The 17,479-nt window shown below is 39.6% G+C and overlaps 1 protein-coding gene across 1 annotated transcript in view; it reads left to right on the top strand.

The window, feature by feature from the left end:
* l2hgdh (L-2-hydroxyglutarate dehydrogenase) overlaps positions 1-17,479 on the top strand; it is a 24,316-nt gene extending 6,837 nt beyond the window's left edge. Inside the window, exons 5-10 of the mRNA XM_061969066.1 lie at positions 8,736-8,898; positions 11,492-11,526; positions 11,605-11,772; positions 13,390-13,547; positions 17,026-17,157; positions 17,231-17,479. Of these exons, the coding sequence (XP_061825050.1) occupies positions 8,736-8,898; positions 11,492-11,526; positions 11,605-11,772; positions 13,390-13,547; positions 17,026-17,157; positions 17,231-17,426 (852 nt within the window). The 3' untranslated portion in view covers positions 17,427-17,479. The remainder of the gene's footprint in view (positions 1-8,735; positions 8,899-11,491; positions 11,527-11,604; positions 11,773-13,389; positions 13,548-17,025; positions 17,158-17,230) is intronic.

Raw genomic sequence — 17,479 nt, 5'->3', positions numbered from 1 at the left:
GGTATCATAATATAATGGTATCATACCATCACGGCGTCATACATTATAGTACATACTATCATTGTGTCGTACTATCATAACATCATGGTATCATACTATCATTAGATCATAACATCATGGTATCATAATATAATGGTATCATACCATCATGGCGTCATACATCATTATACATACTATCATTGTGTTGCACTGTCATAACATCATGGTATCATACTATTATTTGATCGTAACATCATTGTATCATGATATAATGGTATCAAACCATCATGGCGTCGTACATCATAGGACATACTATCATTGTGTCGTACTATCATAACATCGTGGTATCACTATCATTTGATCAAAACATCATTGTATCATAATGGTATCAAACCATCATGGCGTCATGCATCATTTTACATACTATCATTATGTCGTACTATCATAACATCATGGTATCATACTATCATTAGATCATAACATCATGGTATCATAATATAATGGTATCATACCATCATGGCGTCATACATCATTATACATACTATCATTGTGTCGCACTATCATAACATCATGGTATCATACTATCATTTGATCGTAACATCATTGTATCATGATATAATGGTATCATGATATAATGGTATCAAACCATCATGGCGTCGTACATCATAGGACATACTATCATTGTGTCGTACTATCATAACATCGTGGTATCACTATCATTTGATCAAAACATCATTGTATCATAATGGTATCAAACCATCATGGCGTCATGCATCATTTTACATACTATCATTATGTCGTACTATCATAACATCATGGTATCATACTATCATTAGATCATAACATCATGGTATCATAATATAATGGTATCATACCATCATGGCGTCATACATCATTATACATACTATCATTGTGTCGCACTATCATAACATCATGGTATCATACTATCATTTGATCGTAACATCATTGTATCATGATATAATGGTATCAAACCATCATGGTGTAGTACATCATAGTACATACTATCATTGTGTCGTAATATCATAACATCGTGGTATCACTATCATTTGATCATAACATCATTGTATCATAATATAATGGTATCAAACCATCATGGCGTCGTACATCATTATACATACTATCATTGTGTCATACTATCATAACATCATGGTATCATACTATCATTTGATCATAACATCATTGTATCATAATATAATGGTATACCATCATGGTGTCATACATCATAGTACATACTATCATTGTGTTGTACTATCATGGTATCATGCTCTCATTTGATCATAACATTATTGTATCATAATATAATGGTATCAAACCATCATGGCGTCATACATCATAGTACATACTATCATTGTGTTGTACTATCATGGTATCATGCTCTCATTTGATCATAACATTATTGTATCATAATATAATGGTATCAAACCATCATGGTGTCATACATCATAGTACATACTATCATTGTCTCATACTACCAGACATCTTGGTATTATACTATCATTGGATCATTACGTCATTGTATCATAATATAATGGTATCATACCATCATGACGTCATACATCATTATACATACTATCATTGTGTCGTACTATCATAACATCATGGTATCATACTATCATTTGATCATAACATCATTGTATCATGATATAATGGTATCAAACCATCATGGCGTCGTACATCATAGGACATACTATCATTGTGTCGCACTATCATAACATCATGGTATAATGCTATCATTTGATCGTAACATCATTGTATCATGATATAATGGTATCAAACCATCATGGCGTCGTACATCATAGGACATACTATCATTGTGTCGTACTATCATAACATTGTGGTATCACTATCATTTGATCAAAACATCATTGTATCATAATGGTATCAAACCATCATGGCGTCATACATCATTTTACATACTATCATTATGTCGTACTATCATAACATCATGGTATCATACTATCATTTGATCATAACATCATTGTATCATAATGGTATCAAACCATCATGGCGTCATACATCATTTTACATACTATCATTGTGTCGTACTATCATAACATCGTGGTATCACTATCATTTGATCATAACATCATTGTATCATAATGGTATCAAATCATCATGGCGTCATACATCATTTTACATACTATCATTATGTCGTACTATCATAACATCATGGTATCATAGTATCATTGGATCATAAAATCATTGTATCATAATATAATGGTATCATACCATCATGACGTCATACATCATTGTACATACTATCATTATGTCGTACTATCATGGTATCATACCATCATTTGATCATAACATCATTGTATCATAATAGCATAAGATAATATAATGGTATCATACCATACCATAACATGATGGTATGGTAGCATACCATCAAGGCGACATACATCTCGATATCATTCTAGTGTACCATTGCAGCATCAGATTATCATGGTATCGGGCTATGATGGTGTGATACTGTCATGGCATGGTATCATACCATTATGACATGGTATAAGACCATCATGGCATCATAATAGCATGGCATCATGTTATCATGGTACACTATGATGGTATTGTGGTACCATACGTGCATGGCATCATTCTATCTTAATATCACGGTATCATACCATGATGGTATCATACATAATGTTTTCATACTATCATTGTGTCATACTATCATATCATGGTATCATACTAACATTTGATCATAACACCATTGTATCATAATATCCATCCATCCATCCATCTTCTTCCGCTTATCCGAGGTCGGGTCGCGGGGGCAGCAGCCTAAGCAGGGAAGCCCAGACTTCCCTCTCCCCAGCCACTTCGTCCAGCTCTTCCTGTGGGACCCTGAGGCGTTCCCAGGCCAGCCGGGAGACATAGTCTTCCCAACGTGTCCTGGGTCTTCCCCGCGGCCTCCTACCGGTCGGACGTGCCCTAAACACCTCCCTAGGGAGGCGTTCGGGTGGCATCCTGACCAGATGCCCGAACCACCTCATCTGGCTCCTCTCGATGTGGAGGAGCAGCGGCTTTACTTTGAGCTCCTCCCGGATGGCAGAGCTTCTCACCCTATCTCTAAGGGAGAGCCCCGCCACCCGGCGGAGGAAACTCATTTTGGCCGCTTGTACCCGTGATCTTGTCCTTTCGGTCATAACCCAAAGCTCATGACCATAGGTGAGGATGGGAACGTAGATCGACCGGTAAATTGAGAGCTTTGCCTTCCGGCTCAGCTCCTTCTTCACCACAACGGATCGATACAGCGTCCGCATTACTGAAGACGCCGCACCGATCCGCCTGTCGATCTCACGATCCACTCTTCCCTCACTCGTTAACAAGACTCCGAGGTACTTGAACTCCTCCACTTGGGGCAAGATCTCCTCCCCAACCCGGAGATGGCACTCCACCCTTTTCCGGGCGAGAACCATGGACTCGGACTTGGAGGTGCTGATTCTCATCCCAGTCGCTTCACACTCAGCTGCGAACCGATCCAGTGAGAGCTGAAGATCCTGGCCAGATGAAGCCATCAGGACCACATCATCTGCAAAAAGCAGAGACCTAATCCTGCAGCCACCAAACCAGATCCCCTCAACGCCATGACTGCGCCTAGAAATTCTGTCCATAAAAGTTATGAACAGAATCGGTGACAAAGGGCAGCCTTGGCGGAGTCCAACCCTCACTGGAAACGTGTCCGACTTACTACCGGCAATGCGGACCAAGCTCTGGCACTGATCATACAGGGAGCGGACTGCCACAATCAGACAGTCCGATACCCCGTACTCTCTGAGCACTCCCCACAGGACTTCCCGAGGGACACGGTCGAATGCCTTCTCCAAGTCCACAAAACACATGTAGACTGGTTGGGCAAACTCCCATGCACCCTCAAGGACCCTGCCGAGAGTATAGAGCTGGTCCACAGTTCCACGACCAGGACGAAAACCACACTGTTCCTCCTGAATCCGAGGTTCGACTATCCGGCGTAGCCTCCTCTCCAGTACACCTGAATAGACCTTACCGGGAAGGCTGAGGAGTGTGATCCCACGATAGTTAGAACACACCCTCCGGTTCCCCTTCTTAAAGAGAGGAACCACCACCCCAGTCTGCCAATCCAGTGGTACCGCCCCCGATGTCCACGCGATGCTGCAGAGTCTTGTCAACCAAGACAGCCCCACAGCATCCAGAGCCTTAAGGAACTCCGGGCGGATCTCATCTACCCCCGGGGCCTTGCCACCGAGGAGCTTTTTAACTACCTCAGCAACCTCAGCCCCAGAAATAGGAGAGCCCACCACAGACTCCCCAGGCACTGCTTCCTCATAGGAAGACGTGTTGGTGGGATTGAGGAGGTCTTCGAAGTATTCCCTCCACCGATCCACAACATCCGCAGTCGAGGTCAGCAGAACACCATCCTCGCCATACACGGTGTTGATAGTGCACTGCTTTCCCTTCCTGAGGCGGCGGATGGTGGTCCAGAATTGCTTCGAAGCCGTCCGGAAGTCGTTTTCCATGGCCTCACCGAACTCCTCCCATGTCCGAGTTTTTGCCTCTGCGACCGCTGAAGCCGCACACCGCTTGGCCTGTCGGTACTTGTCCGCTGCCTCAGGAGTCCTATGAGCCAAAAGAACCCGATAGGACTCCTTCTTCAGCTTGACGGCATCCCTCACCGCCGGTGTCCACCAACGGGTTCTAGGATTACCGCCACGACAAGCACCAACTACCTTGCGGCCACAGCTCCAATCAGCCGCCTCGACAATAGAGGTGCGGAACATGGTCCATTCGGACTCAATGTCCAGCACCTCCCTCGTGACATGTTTAAAGTTCTTCCGGAGGTGGGAATTGAAACTCTCTCTGACAGGAGACTCTGCCAGACGTTCCCAGCAAACCCTCACAATGCGTTTGGGCCTGCCAGGTCTGTCCGGCATCCTCCCCCACCATCGCAGCCAACTCACCACCAGGTGGTGATCGGTAGAAAGCTCCGCCCCTCTCTTCACCCGAGTGTCCAAAACATGAGGCCGCAAATCCGATGACACAACTACAAAGTCGATCATGGAACTGCGGCCTAGGGTGTCCTGGTGCCAAGTGCACATATGGACACCCTTATGTTTGAACATGGTGTTCGTTATGGACAATCTGTGACGGGCACAAAAGTCCAATAACAAAACACCGCTCGGGTTCAGATCCGGGCAACCATTCTTCCCAATCACGCCTCTCCAGGTTTCACTGTCGCTGCCAACATGAGCATTGAAGTCCCCCAGTAGAACGAGGGAATCACCCGGGGGAGCACTCTCAAGTACTCCCTCGAGTGAATCCAAAAAGGGTGGGTACTCTGAGCTGCGGTTTGGCGCGTAAGCGCAAATCACAGTCAGGACCCGTTCCCCCACCCGAAGGCGGAGGGAAGCTACCCTCTCGTCCACCGGGTTGAACTCCAACGTACAGGCTCTGAGCCGGGGGGAAACAAGAATTGCCACCCCAGCCCGTCGCCTCTCACTGCCGGCAACGCCAGAGTGGAAGAGAGTCCAGCCCCTCTCGAGAGAACTGGTTCCAGAGCCCTTGCTGTGCGTCGAAGTGAGTCCGACTATATCTAGCCGGAACTTCTCCACCTCGCGCACTAGCTCAGGCTCCTTCCCCCCCCAGCGAGGTGACGTTCCACGTCCCAAGAGCTAGCTTCTGTAGCCGAGGATCGGACCGCCAAGTGTCCTGCCCTCGGCTTCCGCCCAGCTCACATCGCACCCGACCTCTATGACCCCTATGTGGGGGGACCCACGTTGCCTCTTCGGGCTGTGCCCGGCCGGGCCCCATGGGGACAGGCCCGGCCACCAGGCGCTCGCCATCGTGCCCCACCTCCGGGCCTGGCTCCAGAGGGGGGCCCCGGTGACCCGCGTCCGGGCAAGGGAAATCTGGGTTCCTTGCTTGTTTTCTTCATAGTGGTCTTCGAGCTGCTCTTTGTCTGATCCCTCACCTAGGACCAGTTTGTCTTGGGAGACCCTACCAGGGGGCATAAAGCCCCCGGACAACATAGCTCCCAGGATCATTGGGACACGCAAACTCCTCTACCACGTTAAGGTGGCAGCTCAGAGAGGAGTGTATCATAATAGTATAATGTAATATACTGGTATCATACCATCATTCGATACCATAACATGATGATATGGTAGCATACCATCAAGGCGTCATACATCTCGAAATCATTGTAGTGTACCATCGCGGCATCAGATAATCATGGTATCATGCTACGATGGTATGATACTGTCATGGCATGGTATCATACCATTGTGCCATGGTATAAGACCATCATGGCATCATAATATCATGGTATACCATGATGGTATCGTGGTATCATACGTTCATGGCATCATACTATCTTAATATCACAGTATCATACCATGATGGTATCATACATAATGTTATCATACTATCATTGTGTCATACTATCATAACATCATGGTATCATACTAACATTTGATCATAACACCATTGTATCATAACAGCATTACAATATGGTGGTATCATACTTTCATGGCATCATACTACCGGTATCTTAACATCACGGTATCATACCATGATGGTATCATACATAATATTATACTATCATTGTGTCATACTATCAGAGGTGTGGACTCGAGTCACATGACTTGGACTCGAGTCAGACTCGAGTCATGAATTTGATGACTTTAGACTCGACTTGACAAAATGTAAAAAGACTTGCAACTCGACTTAGACTTTAACATCAATGACTTGTGACTTCACTTGGACTTGAGCCTTTTGAATTGACATGACTTGACATGACTTGCTACTTTCCCCAAAACCCAAAGATGAAAAAGTTATTTGGGAGCGCTCCGTATTTTTCATTGTGTACTTGTCTATCAGCGTTGCGTGTGTCAGCTGGTGTGGTCTCAGTACAACAGCCAATCAAATTAGATCTACTTTGTTTTCATCACACAGCATTCATCCAATCAAATTGCAGGACAACCAACGAAGAAGACATGTCCAAACCACACGCCAGTGAACAAAAAATGATACCTAAAATAATTTCGTTTGGGTATAAAAATTACGAGGTGGTCAACACAAAACGGTTTGCAGTATGCAACACATGCGGTTCGAAAATTACTGATGGAGAGGCAACAACTTCCAACTTCGTCCGGCATTTGAAGTTGCACAAAGAACGGTAAGTTTTGAATGTAAGATAACGTTTATTGGCTAAGTAATGTGACTTTTATTTGCTGTGTAGTTAAATCAGAGAGGCTGTAAACTCACTGCTAACGTTATAACGTTATTGCAAACACGGGAATCTGTTGCAGTTCACTACCTTATTCATACTTTTTGTTCAGTGATTTTTTTCAAGCAGGGTTACGTTAGTCAATATATCACACGTAACGTTAGACGGCGGTCAGCAGCACCGCGTATTTTAGTCACCTAAAAAAAGACAAAAATAGTAAAATAAAGGTCAGTTAAAATGTATACTATATTATGAATAAGTGTACCGTTTTAGCTAGCTTTCTGACATACTGTTGGTTGTTTACCTCAGTGGTCCCCAACCACCGGGCTGCGGCCCGCTACTGGTCCGTGGATCGATTGGTATCGGGCCGCACAAGAAATATATATATATTTTTTTTCTTTTTTTAATTAAATCAACATAAAAAACACAAGATACACTTAAAACTAGTGCACCAACCCAAAAAAACTCTCTCCCCCCTTTTGTTCTGGGCATTGAACATGAAGACTCTTCCTTCACTGTTCCGAGTGGCCATGAGAGTCTTGGCAGTGCCTGCCTCCAGTGCTCCAGTGGAGCGAGTTTTCAGCCATGGTGGCATCATACTACGCCCCCATCGTGCACAAATGACTGACAGACTCTTGGCTAATTTGGTCTTTTGCAAATGCAATGCAGCATAGGGCCCTGACATATAAAAAGTACAACTTTTTTGTTATGTTCACGTATATGTCATGTTTTTTCAATGTTAACACTTTTGTACAAATAAGTACATTTGCACTTTATTTTTCAATGTGTTTGTTCTGTAAAGGAATGAGTTAATGTTTAAAATGACTGGTTAATAGTGCTATTATAAAGTGCAATGTCAGCACAATTTTCTTTCCTGCAATTTAAAATGCACTTGTTTTAATAAATAAATACAGCGTTTGAAAAGCATACACAATCTGTGTTAATATATTAGTCTGTGGTTAAAAGGACTTGAAAGGACTCGAAACTCAAAATGCAGGACTTAGGACTTGACTTGAGACTTTCCAGTCTTGACTTTGGACTTGACTCGGGGCTTGCCTGTCTTGACTCGGGACTTGACTCGGACTTGAGGGCAAAGACTTGAGACTTACTTGTGACTTGCAAAACAATGACTTGGTCCCACCTCTGCATACTATCATAACATCATACTCTGGTAAAATCATGGTATCATAACATAATAGACATACTGGTATCATACTATAATAACATATTATAATGGTAACAGATGGTATTATACTATTATTGTGTCATACGATCATAACTTCATAGTATCATACTATCATAACATCATTGTATTATCCTATCATAGCATAATATAATGGTATCATACCATCATAGTATCATACTATTTCATACTATCATACTATATTATCATCACATCATAGTATCATACTATCATAACGTGATATCATACGATCTTGGTGCCATACTATTCTCATGACATCTATTATGATATCATAGTAGGGTGTCATGGTGCGAGCGAGACCATCATGATGTAATGATATCACACTAGGGTATCATGGCGCTGGACTCGCCCCACACTGGCATCGTGGACTGGAGGCAGGTGGCGCTGCAATACGGCAAAGACTTCGAAGAGGCGGGTGGCAAAGTGCGGACTCAGTATGAAGTGAGCGACATCTCCGCGGTCAAGGAGAGTCCAGCAGGGGGCGCTGAAGGTGAGCGTCACCTTCTTTATGAAACATCATCACGTGATTCCTCCCAGCCAATCAGTGAAAGAAGAGCTTGGTCATTGAGGAAATTCACCAGGTTTATTTTATACAAATATATCATTATCATAAATGATCAAATTACACAAGTTAAACACAAATATATCATTATAATACATTATAACATTACACAAGTTAAACACAAATATATCATTATTATAAATGACCAAATTACACAAATTATTTACAAAAATATGTACAAATGATCAAATATGATCATTTTACACCAATTGTACACTATTATAAATGTGATAAATGATCATGTAGCATACTTTGTATACAAATATGATAAAAACATGATCATTTAACATATATTGTATACAAAATATGATTATAAATGATCATGTTACATAAAATTTTAGACAAATATATGATTATCATTGAAGATAAATGAATTTGTTACACAAATTTTATACAAATTTATAATTATAAATCATCAATTTACATAAATTGTTGACAAATATATGGTTATCATTAGATACATTAATTTGTTATACAAATATATAATTATACATGTAATAAATGATCATGTTGACAAATATATGATTATCATTAAAGATACATTAATTTATTACACATTTTTTACAAATATATATAATTATAAATGATCATTTTACATAAATTGTTGACAAATATATGATTATCATTAAAGATACATTAATTTGTTATACAAGTATATAATTATAAATGTAATAAATGATCATGTTACATAAATTGTAGACACATATGTGATTATCATTAAAGATAGATTAATTTTTTACACATTTTTTACAAATATATAATTATAAATGATAACTACATAAATTGTTGACAAATATATGATTATCATTAAAGATACATTAATTAGTTATACAAGTATATAATTATAAATGTAATAAATAATCATATTACATCAATTGTAGACAATTATGTGATTATCATTGAAGATAAATTCATTTGTTACACACATTTTATACAAATATATAATTATAAATGATCATGTTACATAAATTGTTGACAAATATATGGTTATCATTAAAGATACATTAATTTATTACAATTTTTTTTACAAATATATAATTATAAATGATCATTACTACATTGTTGACAAATATATGATTATCATTAAAATACATTACTTTGTTATACAAATATATAATTATACATGTAATAAATGATCATGTTACATAAATTGTAGACAATTATGTGATTATCATTGAAGATAAATTCATTTGTTACACACATTTTACCCCCCGCGACCCCGAAAGGGACAAGCGGTAGAAAATGGATGGATGGATACACACATTTTATACAAATTTATAATTATAAATGATCATGTTACATAAATTGTTGACAAATATATGATTATCATTAAAGATACATACATTTTTTACAAATTTTTTACAAATATATAATTATAAATGATCATTTTACATACATTGTTGACAAACGTATGATTATCATTAAAGATACATTAATTGTTATGCAAATATATAATTATAAATGTTATAAATGATCATGTTACATAAATTGTAGACAAATATGTGATTATCATTGAAGATAAATTAATTTGTTACACACATTTTATACAAATATATAATTATAAATGATCATGTTACATAAATTGTTGACAAATATATGACTATCATTAAAGATACATACATTTATTACACATTTTTTACAAATATATAATTATAAATGATCACTTTACATAAATTGTTGAAAAATATTAAAGATACATTAATTTATTACACATTTTTTACAAATATATAATTATAAATGATCATTATACATAAATTGTTGACAAATATATGATTATCATTAAAGATACATTAATTTGTTTCCAAATTTATGATTATAAATGATCATTATACATAAATTGTTGACAAATATATGATTATCATTAAAGATACATTAATTTGTTGTACAAATATATAATTATAAATGTAATAAATGATCATGTTACATTCATTGTTGACAAATAAATGATTATCATTAAAGATACATTAATTTATTATACAAAATATAATTATAAATGTAATAAATGATCATGTTACATAAATTGTAGACAAATATGTGATTATCATTGAAGATAAATTAATTTGTTACACAATTTTATACAAATATATTGTTATAAATGATCATGTTACATAAATTGTAGGAAAATATATGATTATTATTAAAGATACATTAATTTGTCATAAAAATATATACTTATAAATGTAATAAATGACAATGTTACTTACATTATTGACAAATATATGATTATCATTAAAGATACATACATTTTTTATACAAATATATAATTATAAATGTAATAAATGATCACTAATTGTATACAAATATATGATTTGTAAATGACAGATGATCATGTTACATCAATTATTCGTATATCCAACATGATGATGTCGTGCCTTTTCCTGAAATGACTTTCTTCATTTGGCTTCTGATTGGCTGAAGGGGTGTTAATGTTAGTGGTTAGAGCGCCACCTGTTGCTGTGGCATGAACTTGTCTGGCCACGAAAGTGATTATTATTATTTTTTTTTTCCTTATCATTTTCAGGACTAAAATATCCAATTGCCATCAAAGACAAGAAGGTGATGTTGTACAGTGTGATATATTCATGTTGCCTTTTGCTTCATTCATATTTAGTCTGCATGTCAACTCTCCATCAGGGCAGCGAGGTGCGTTGCCGCTACGTGTTGACCTGCGGCGGTCTCTACTCAGACCGCCTGTCGCAGATTTCCGGCTGCAGTCGGGAGCCGCGGATTGTTCCTTTCAGAGGCGACTATCTGGTCCTGAAGCCTGAGAAACACCACCTGGTCAAAGGCAACATCTACCCTGTAAGTACACCACGCTAATAAACTCTTTGTGCTGCTAAAGTGTCCTTTTTATCACTCTAGGACATAGTTTTTGTTTTGCAACAACATTTTTGTTGGAGTGCAAAGTAAAAACTGAATCTATGTGGCTTGGCATTGTCTTGCTGGAATAAGCAGGGGCGTTCTTGAAAAATATGTGGCTTGGATGGCAACATATGTTGCTCCAAAACCTGTATGTACCTTTTAGCATTAATGGTGCCTTCACAGATGTGTAAGTGTTATGTACAGGAGGGAGTAGACGGCACAGACACAAGGGGGCATAGATTTATTTATATATATACAATATATATATAATATATATATAATTACAATATATATATATATATATATACACACACACTTCATTTTCAATGGGAGACAGGTCTGGATTACAGGCAGGCTACCCGCACTCTTTTACTAGGAAGCTGTAACACGTGGCTTGGCATTGTCTTGCTGAAATAAGCAGGGGCGTCCATGATAACGTTGCTTGGATGGCAACATATGGTGCTCCAAAACCTGTATGTACCTTTCAGCATTAATGGTGCCTTCACAGATGTGTAAGTTACCCATGCCTGGGGCACTAATACACCCCCATACCATCACAGATGCTGGCTTTTCAACTTTGCGCCTATAACAATCCGGATGGTTCTTTTCCTCTTTGGTCCGGAGGACAAGACGTCCACAGTTTCCAAAAACAATTTGAAAATGTGGACTCGTCAGACCACAGAACACTTTTCCACTTTACATCGGCCCACCCATCTTAGACGAACTTGGGCCCAGCGTAGCCGGTGGCGTTTCTGGGTGTTGTTGATAAAATGGCTTTGGTTTTGCATAGTAGAGTTTTAACTTGCACTTACAGGTGTAGCGACGAACTGTAGTTACTGACAATGGTTTTCTGAAGTGTTCCTGTGGTGATATCCTTTACACACTGATGTCGCTTTTTGATGCAGTACCGCCTGAGGGATCGAAGGTCTCTCTGAACCTTTTGATGATATTACGGACCGTAGATGGTGAAATCCCCAAATTCCTTGCAATAGCTGGTTGGGAAATGTTGTTCTTAAACTGTTCAAAAATTTGCTCACGCATTTGTTGACAAAGTGGTGACCCTCGCCCCATCCTTGTTTGTGAATGACTGAGCATTTCATGGAAGCTGCTTTTATACCCAATCATGGCACCCACCTGTTCCCAATCAGCCTGTTCACCTGTGGGATGTTCCAAATAAGTGTTTGATGAGCATTCCTCAACTTTCTCAGTCTTTTTTGCCACTCGTGCCAGCTTTTTTGAAACATGTTGCTAGCATTACATTTCAAATGAGCTAATATTTGCAAAAAATAACATTTCTAAGTTTGAGTGTTAAATATCTTGTCTTTGCAGTCTATTCAATTGAATATAAGTTGAAAAGGATTTGCAAATCATTGTATTCTGTTTTTATTTACCATTTACACAACGTGACAACTTCACTGGTTTTGAGGTTTGTAATTATAAATGTGATAAATGTTCCACAAATTGTTATGATAAACAAGTGCAATTAGATAAAAATAATAGGTAAAAACAGTTCATGATAAGTAACAGGAAATGATGATGTCATGGCGTGTGTTCCAGGTGCCCGATCCCCGCTTCCCCTTCCTGGGGGTCCACTTCACGCCGCGTATGGACGGCAACATTTGGCTCGGCCCCAACGCCGTGCTGGCCTTCAAGAGGGAAGGCTACAAAGTCTACGACGTCAACGTGAGGGACATGGCCGACGCCCTCTCCTTCAGGTCAGAACCGCACTCACACTTGCCACAACATTAGGTACCCCCGCTGACCCTAAAGAGATCTAGTCCAACTACTCACGACCCTGTCCTCCTAGTGGCGCTTTGTCGTGGCTTCCATTTCTGGTTTTGTGGTTATCATCACACTTTCCGCCCTGCCATCACTTGAAGCCTGCTTTAAAGCAGCAAAAGCCAAATAAAAAGCACAACACTTGTGAAGTCTTGCAGGTTATTAGGCAGAATTGTCCAGAACAATTTTCAATTTAAGTACTTTTAGGTCGTTCTGCTGTATTTTTTGTAAAAAGCCACATTTAATGCTCTTTTATTCACCTCATGTAGTGGCGGCCAAGAGCACGGGAGATAGGTTTGCTATTTCCTCAATAAAATGTAATTATTCCTAATGTCTTCAATTTTAAAAATGATTTAGAGTGCATGAGAAATTGGAAATGTATTTTCTAGACCGGGGATGTCAAAGTGGTTTTCATTGAGGGCCACATGGTAGTTATGGCTGCTATCAGAGGTATAGCTCGGTTGGTAGAGTGGCCGTGCCAGCAACTTGAGGGTTCCAGGTTCGATCCCCACTTCCCCCATCCTTGTCACTGCCGTTGTGTCCTTGGGCGAGACACTTTACCCACCTGCTCCCAGTGCCACCCACACTAGTTTAAATGTAATTTAGATATTGGGTTTCACTATGTAAAGCGCTTTGAGTCACTAGAGAAAAGCGCTATATAAATATAATTCACTTCACTTCACTTCACTTGAAACAGTGAATAAAGTATGAAATTGCCTCCGGATTTCATTATTAATTATAGAAATGTTTTTAAGTAGACTGTCGATTTTACAGTAAAAACTTTACATTTACAACATTTTACTGTAAATATGTAGCTTATTTAAAAAAAATTTTTTTTACAACATTTTACAGTAAATGGAAAAACATTACCACTGTTTTCTGGGAGGGTTATACGGAAAAAGCTGGCAGCTTAGTTGCCAGACTTTTTGTGTTAAATTTACATAGATTTTTACTAGAGATGTCCGATAATGGCTTTTTTTGCCGATATTCCGATATTGTCCGACTCTTAATTACCGATACCGATATCAACCGATACCGATATATACAGTCGTGGAATTAACACATTATTATGCCTAATTTTGTTGTGGTGCCCCGCTGGATGCATTAAACAATGTAACAAGGTTTTCCCAAAATAAATCAACTCAAGTTATGGGAAAAAAATGCCAACATGGCACTGCCATATTTATTATTGAAGTCACAAAGTGCATTATTTTTTTTAACATGCCTCAAAACAGCAGCTTGGAATTTGGGACATGCTCTCCCTGAGAGAGCATGAGGAGGTTGAGGTGGGCGGGGTAGCGGGGGGTGTATATTGTAGCGTCCCGGAAGAGTTAGTGCTGCAAGGGTTTCTGGGTATTTGTTCTGTTGTGTTTATGTTGTGTTACGGTGCGGATGTTCTCCCGAAATGCGTCTGTCATTCTTGTTTGGTGTGGGTTCACAGTGTGGCGCATATTTGTAACAGTGTTAAAGTTGTTTATACGGCCACCCTCAGTGTGACCTGTATGGCTGTTGACCAAGTATGTCTTGCATTCACTTGTGTGTGTGAAAAGCCGTAGATATCATGTGACTGGCGCCTTTAAGGCTTATTGGCGCTCTGTACTTCTCCCTACGTCCGTGTACAAAGTGGCGTTTTAAGAAGTCATAAATGTTACTTTTTGAAACCGATACCGATAATTTCCGATATTACATTTTAAAGCATTTATCGGCCGATAATATCGGCAGTCTGATATTATCGGACATCTCTCATTTTTACAACAGGATATTGTCAATGGGAAAACAGTACACGTTATTTTTTCATTCTGGCAACTTAGCTGCCAGTTTTTCTACCGTAAAAACAAATGTACCGTCTTTCCATTTACAGTAATACACCGTTAAAAACAACAACCGTAGATTTTACACTCAAAAACTGGCAGTTCAATCATCAGAATTTTAATGCAATTTTTTTATTTATTTTTTTCAATTTACAGTAATATGCTGTAAAGAACAACGTCAAGTTTATTGTCATTTTTATTAATTTGATGGGTAGTTTGCTGTAAAGTTAAGTGTTTGTATTTATTTTTATTTAGACCAAACATTTTTGGGAAAGTATGATAATATACTGTAATATTTGTTGCAATATTATTATTATAAAAGGTATGCAATTTCAAGCAGTACATGTATTTTTTTCTGTCAAAATGGAAATCAATGACATGAAGTGAGAAAATATGAAGTACTTTATTGACACATTTCATTTCCAGGTGTCTGCTGGCCAGATAAAAGTTAAAGTACCACTGATAGTCACACACACACACACACACACACACACACACACACACACACACACACACACACACACACACACACACACACACACACACACACACACACACACCCTAGGTGTGGTGAAATGTGTCCTCTGCTTTTGACCCATCCCCTTGTTCACCCCCTGGGAGGTGATGGGAGCAGTGAGCAGCACCAGTGGCCGCGCCCGGGAATCATTTTCTGTGATTTAACCCCCAATTCCAACCCTTGATGCTGAGTCCCAAGCAGGGAGGTAATGGGTCCCATTTTTATAGTCTTTGGTATGACTCGGCCGGGGTTTGAACTCACAACCTACCGATCTCAGGGTGGACACGCTAACCACTAGGCCACTGAGAATGATGTGGCGGGCCAGATCTGACCCCCGGGCCTTGAGTTTGACACCTGTGTTCTAGATTATAGAGCGCACCGGTATATAAACTGCACCCACTAAATTTAAGGGGGAAAATATGCTGCAGATATATACGATGTGAAAAGAGGTACCGTATTTTTCGGAGTATAAATCGCACCGGCCGAAAATGCATAATAAAGAAGGAAAAAAACATATATAAGTCGCACTGGAGTATAAGTCGCATTTTTTGGGGAAATGTATTTGATAAAAGCCAACACCAAGAATAGACATTTGAAAGGCAATTTAAAATAAATAAAGAATAGTGAACAACAGGCTGAATAAGTGTACGTTATATGAGGCATAAATAACCAACCGGTATGTTAACATAACATATTATGGTAAGAGTCATTCAAATAACTATAACATATAGAACATGCTATACGTTTACCAAACAATCTGTCACTCCTAATCGCAAAATCCCATGAAATCTTATACGTCTAGTCTCTTACGTGAATGAAATAAATAATATTATTTGATATTTTACGGTAATGTGTTAATAATTTCACACATAAGTCGCTCCTGAGTATAAGTCGCACCCCCGGCCAAACTATGAAAAAAAATTATAGTCCGAAAAATACGGTATTTACACAGAATTATTTAGTAAAAATGTTTATTTACAGCCCTTAATTGTTTCCAAACTGTGTCTGTGACAGGGCAGTAAAACGGCCGATCCAACAAAACACTGTGTGGTATTTATGACATTTTCTTGTGCTGTGTTGCGTCAGAGGTCTTCAGAAGTTGGTGCTGAGGAACATCGCGTACGGCGTGGGAGAGATGTACCGAGGCATCTTCATCGGCGCCCAGGTCAAACTCCTGCAGAAATATATTCCGGAAATTTCTTCGAGCGACGTTCTCAGGTGAACTAATCGATCATGTTCGGAACCTGGCCATCATTGGGGTTTTTTTCTCACCCTGAGCCCTCCTTTCTAGGGGTCCGTCCGGGGTCCGTGCTCAGGCGCTGGACCGCGACGGCAACCTGGTGGACGACTTTGTGTTCGACGGTGGCGTGGGCGACGTGGGCAGCAGGGTGCTCCACGTGCGCAACGCCCCCTCGCCCGCCGCCACCTCCTCGCTCGCCATCGGCGAGATGATCGCCGACGAGGTGGAGAGCCGCTTTGCGCTGTGACCTCCACGCCTTCCGCCAAAAAAAACCAACCAAAAAACGCTGTCTGATCGCCA

This window comes from Nerophis lumbriciformis, linkage group LG08 (assembly GCF_033978685.3).
Source record: "Nerophis lumbriciformis linkage group LG08, RoL_Nlum_v2.1, whole genome shotgun sequence".
Taxonomy (NCBI): Eukaryota; Metazoa; Chordata; class Actinopteri; order Syngnathiformes; family Syngnathidae; genus Nerophis; species Nerophis lumbriciformis.
Note: the sequence above shows the minus strand (reverse complement) of the source record. Positions and strands in the feature narration are given on the sequence as shown.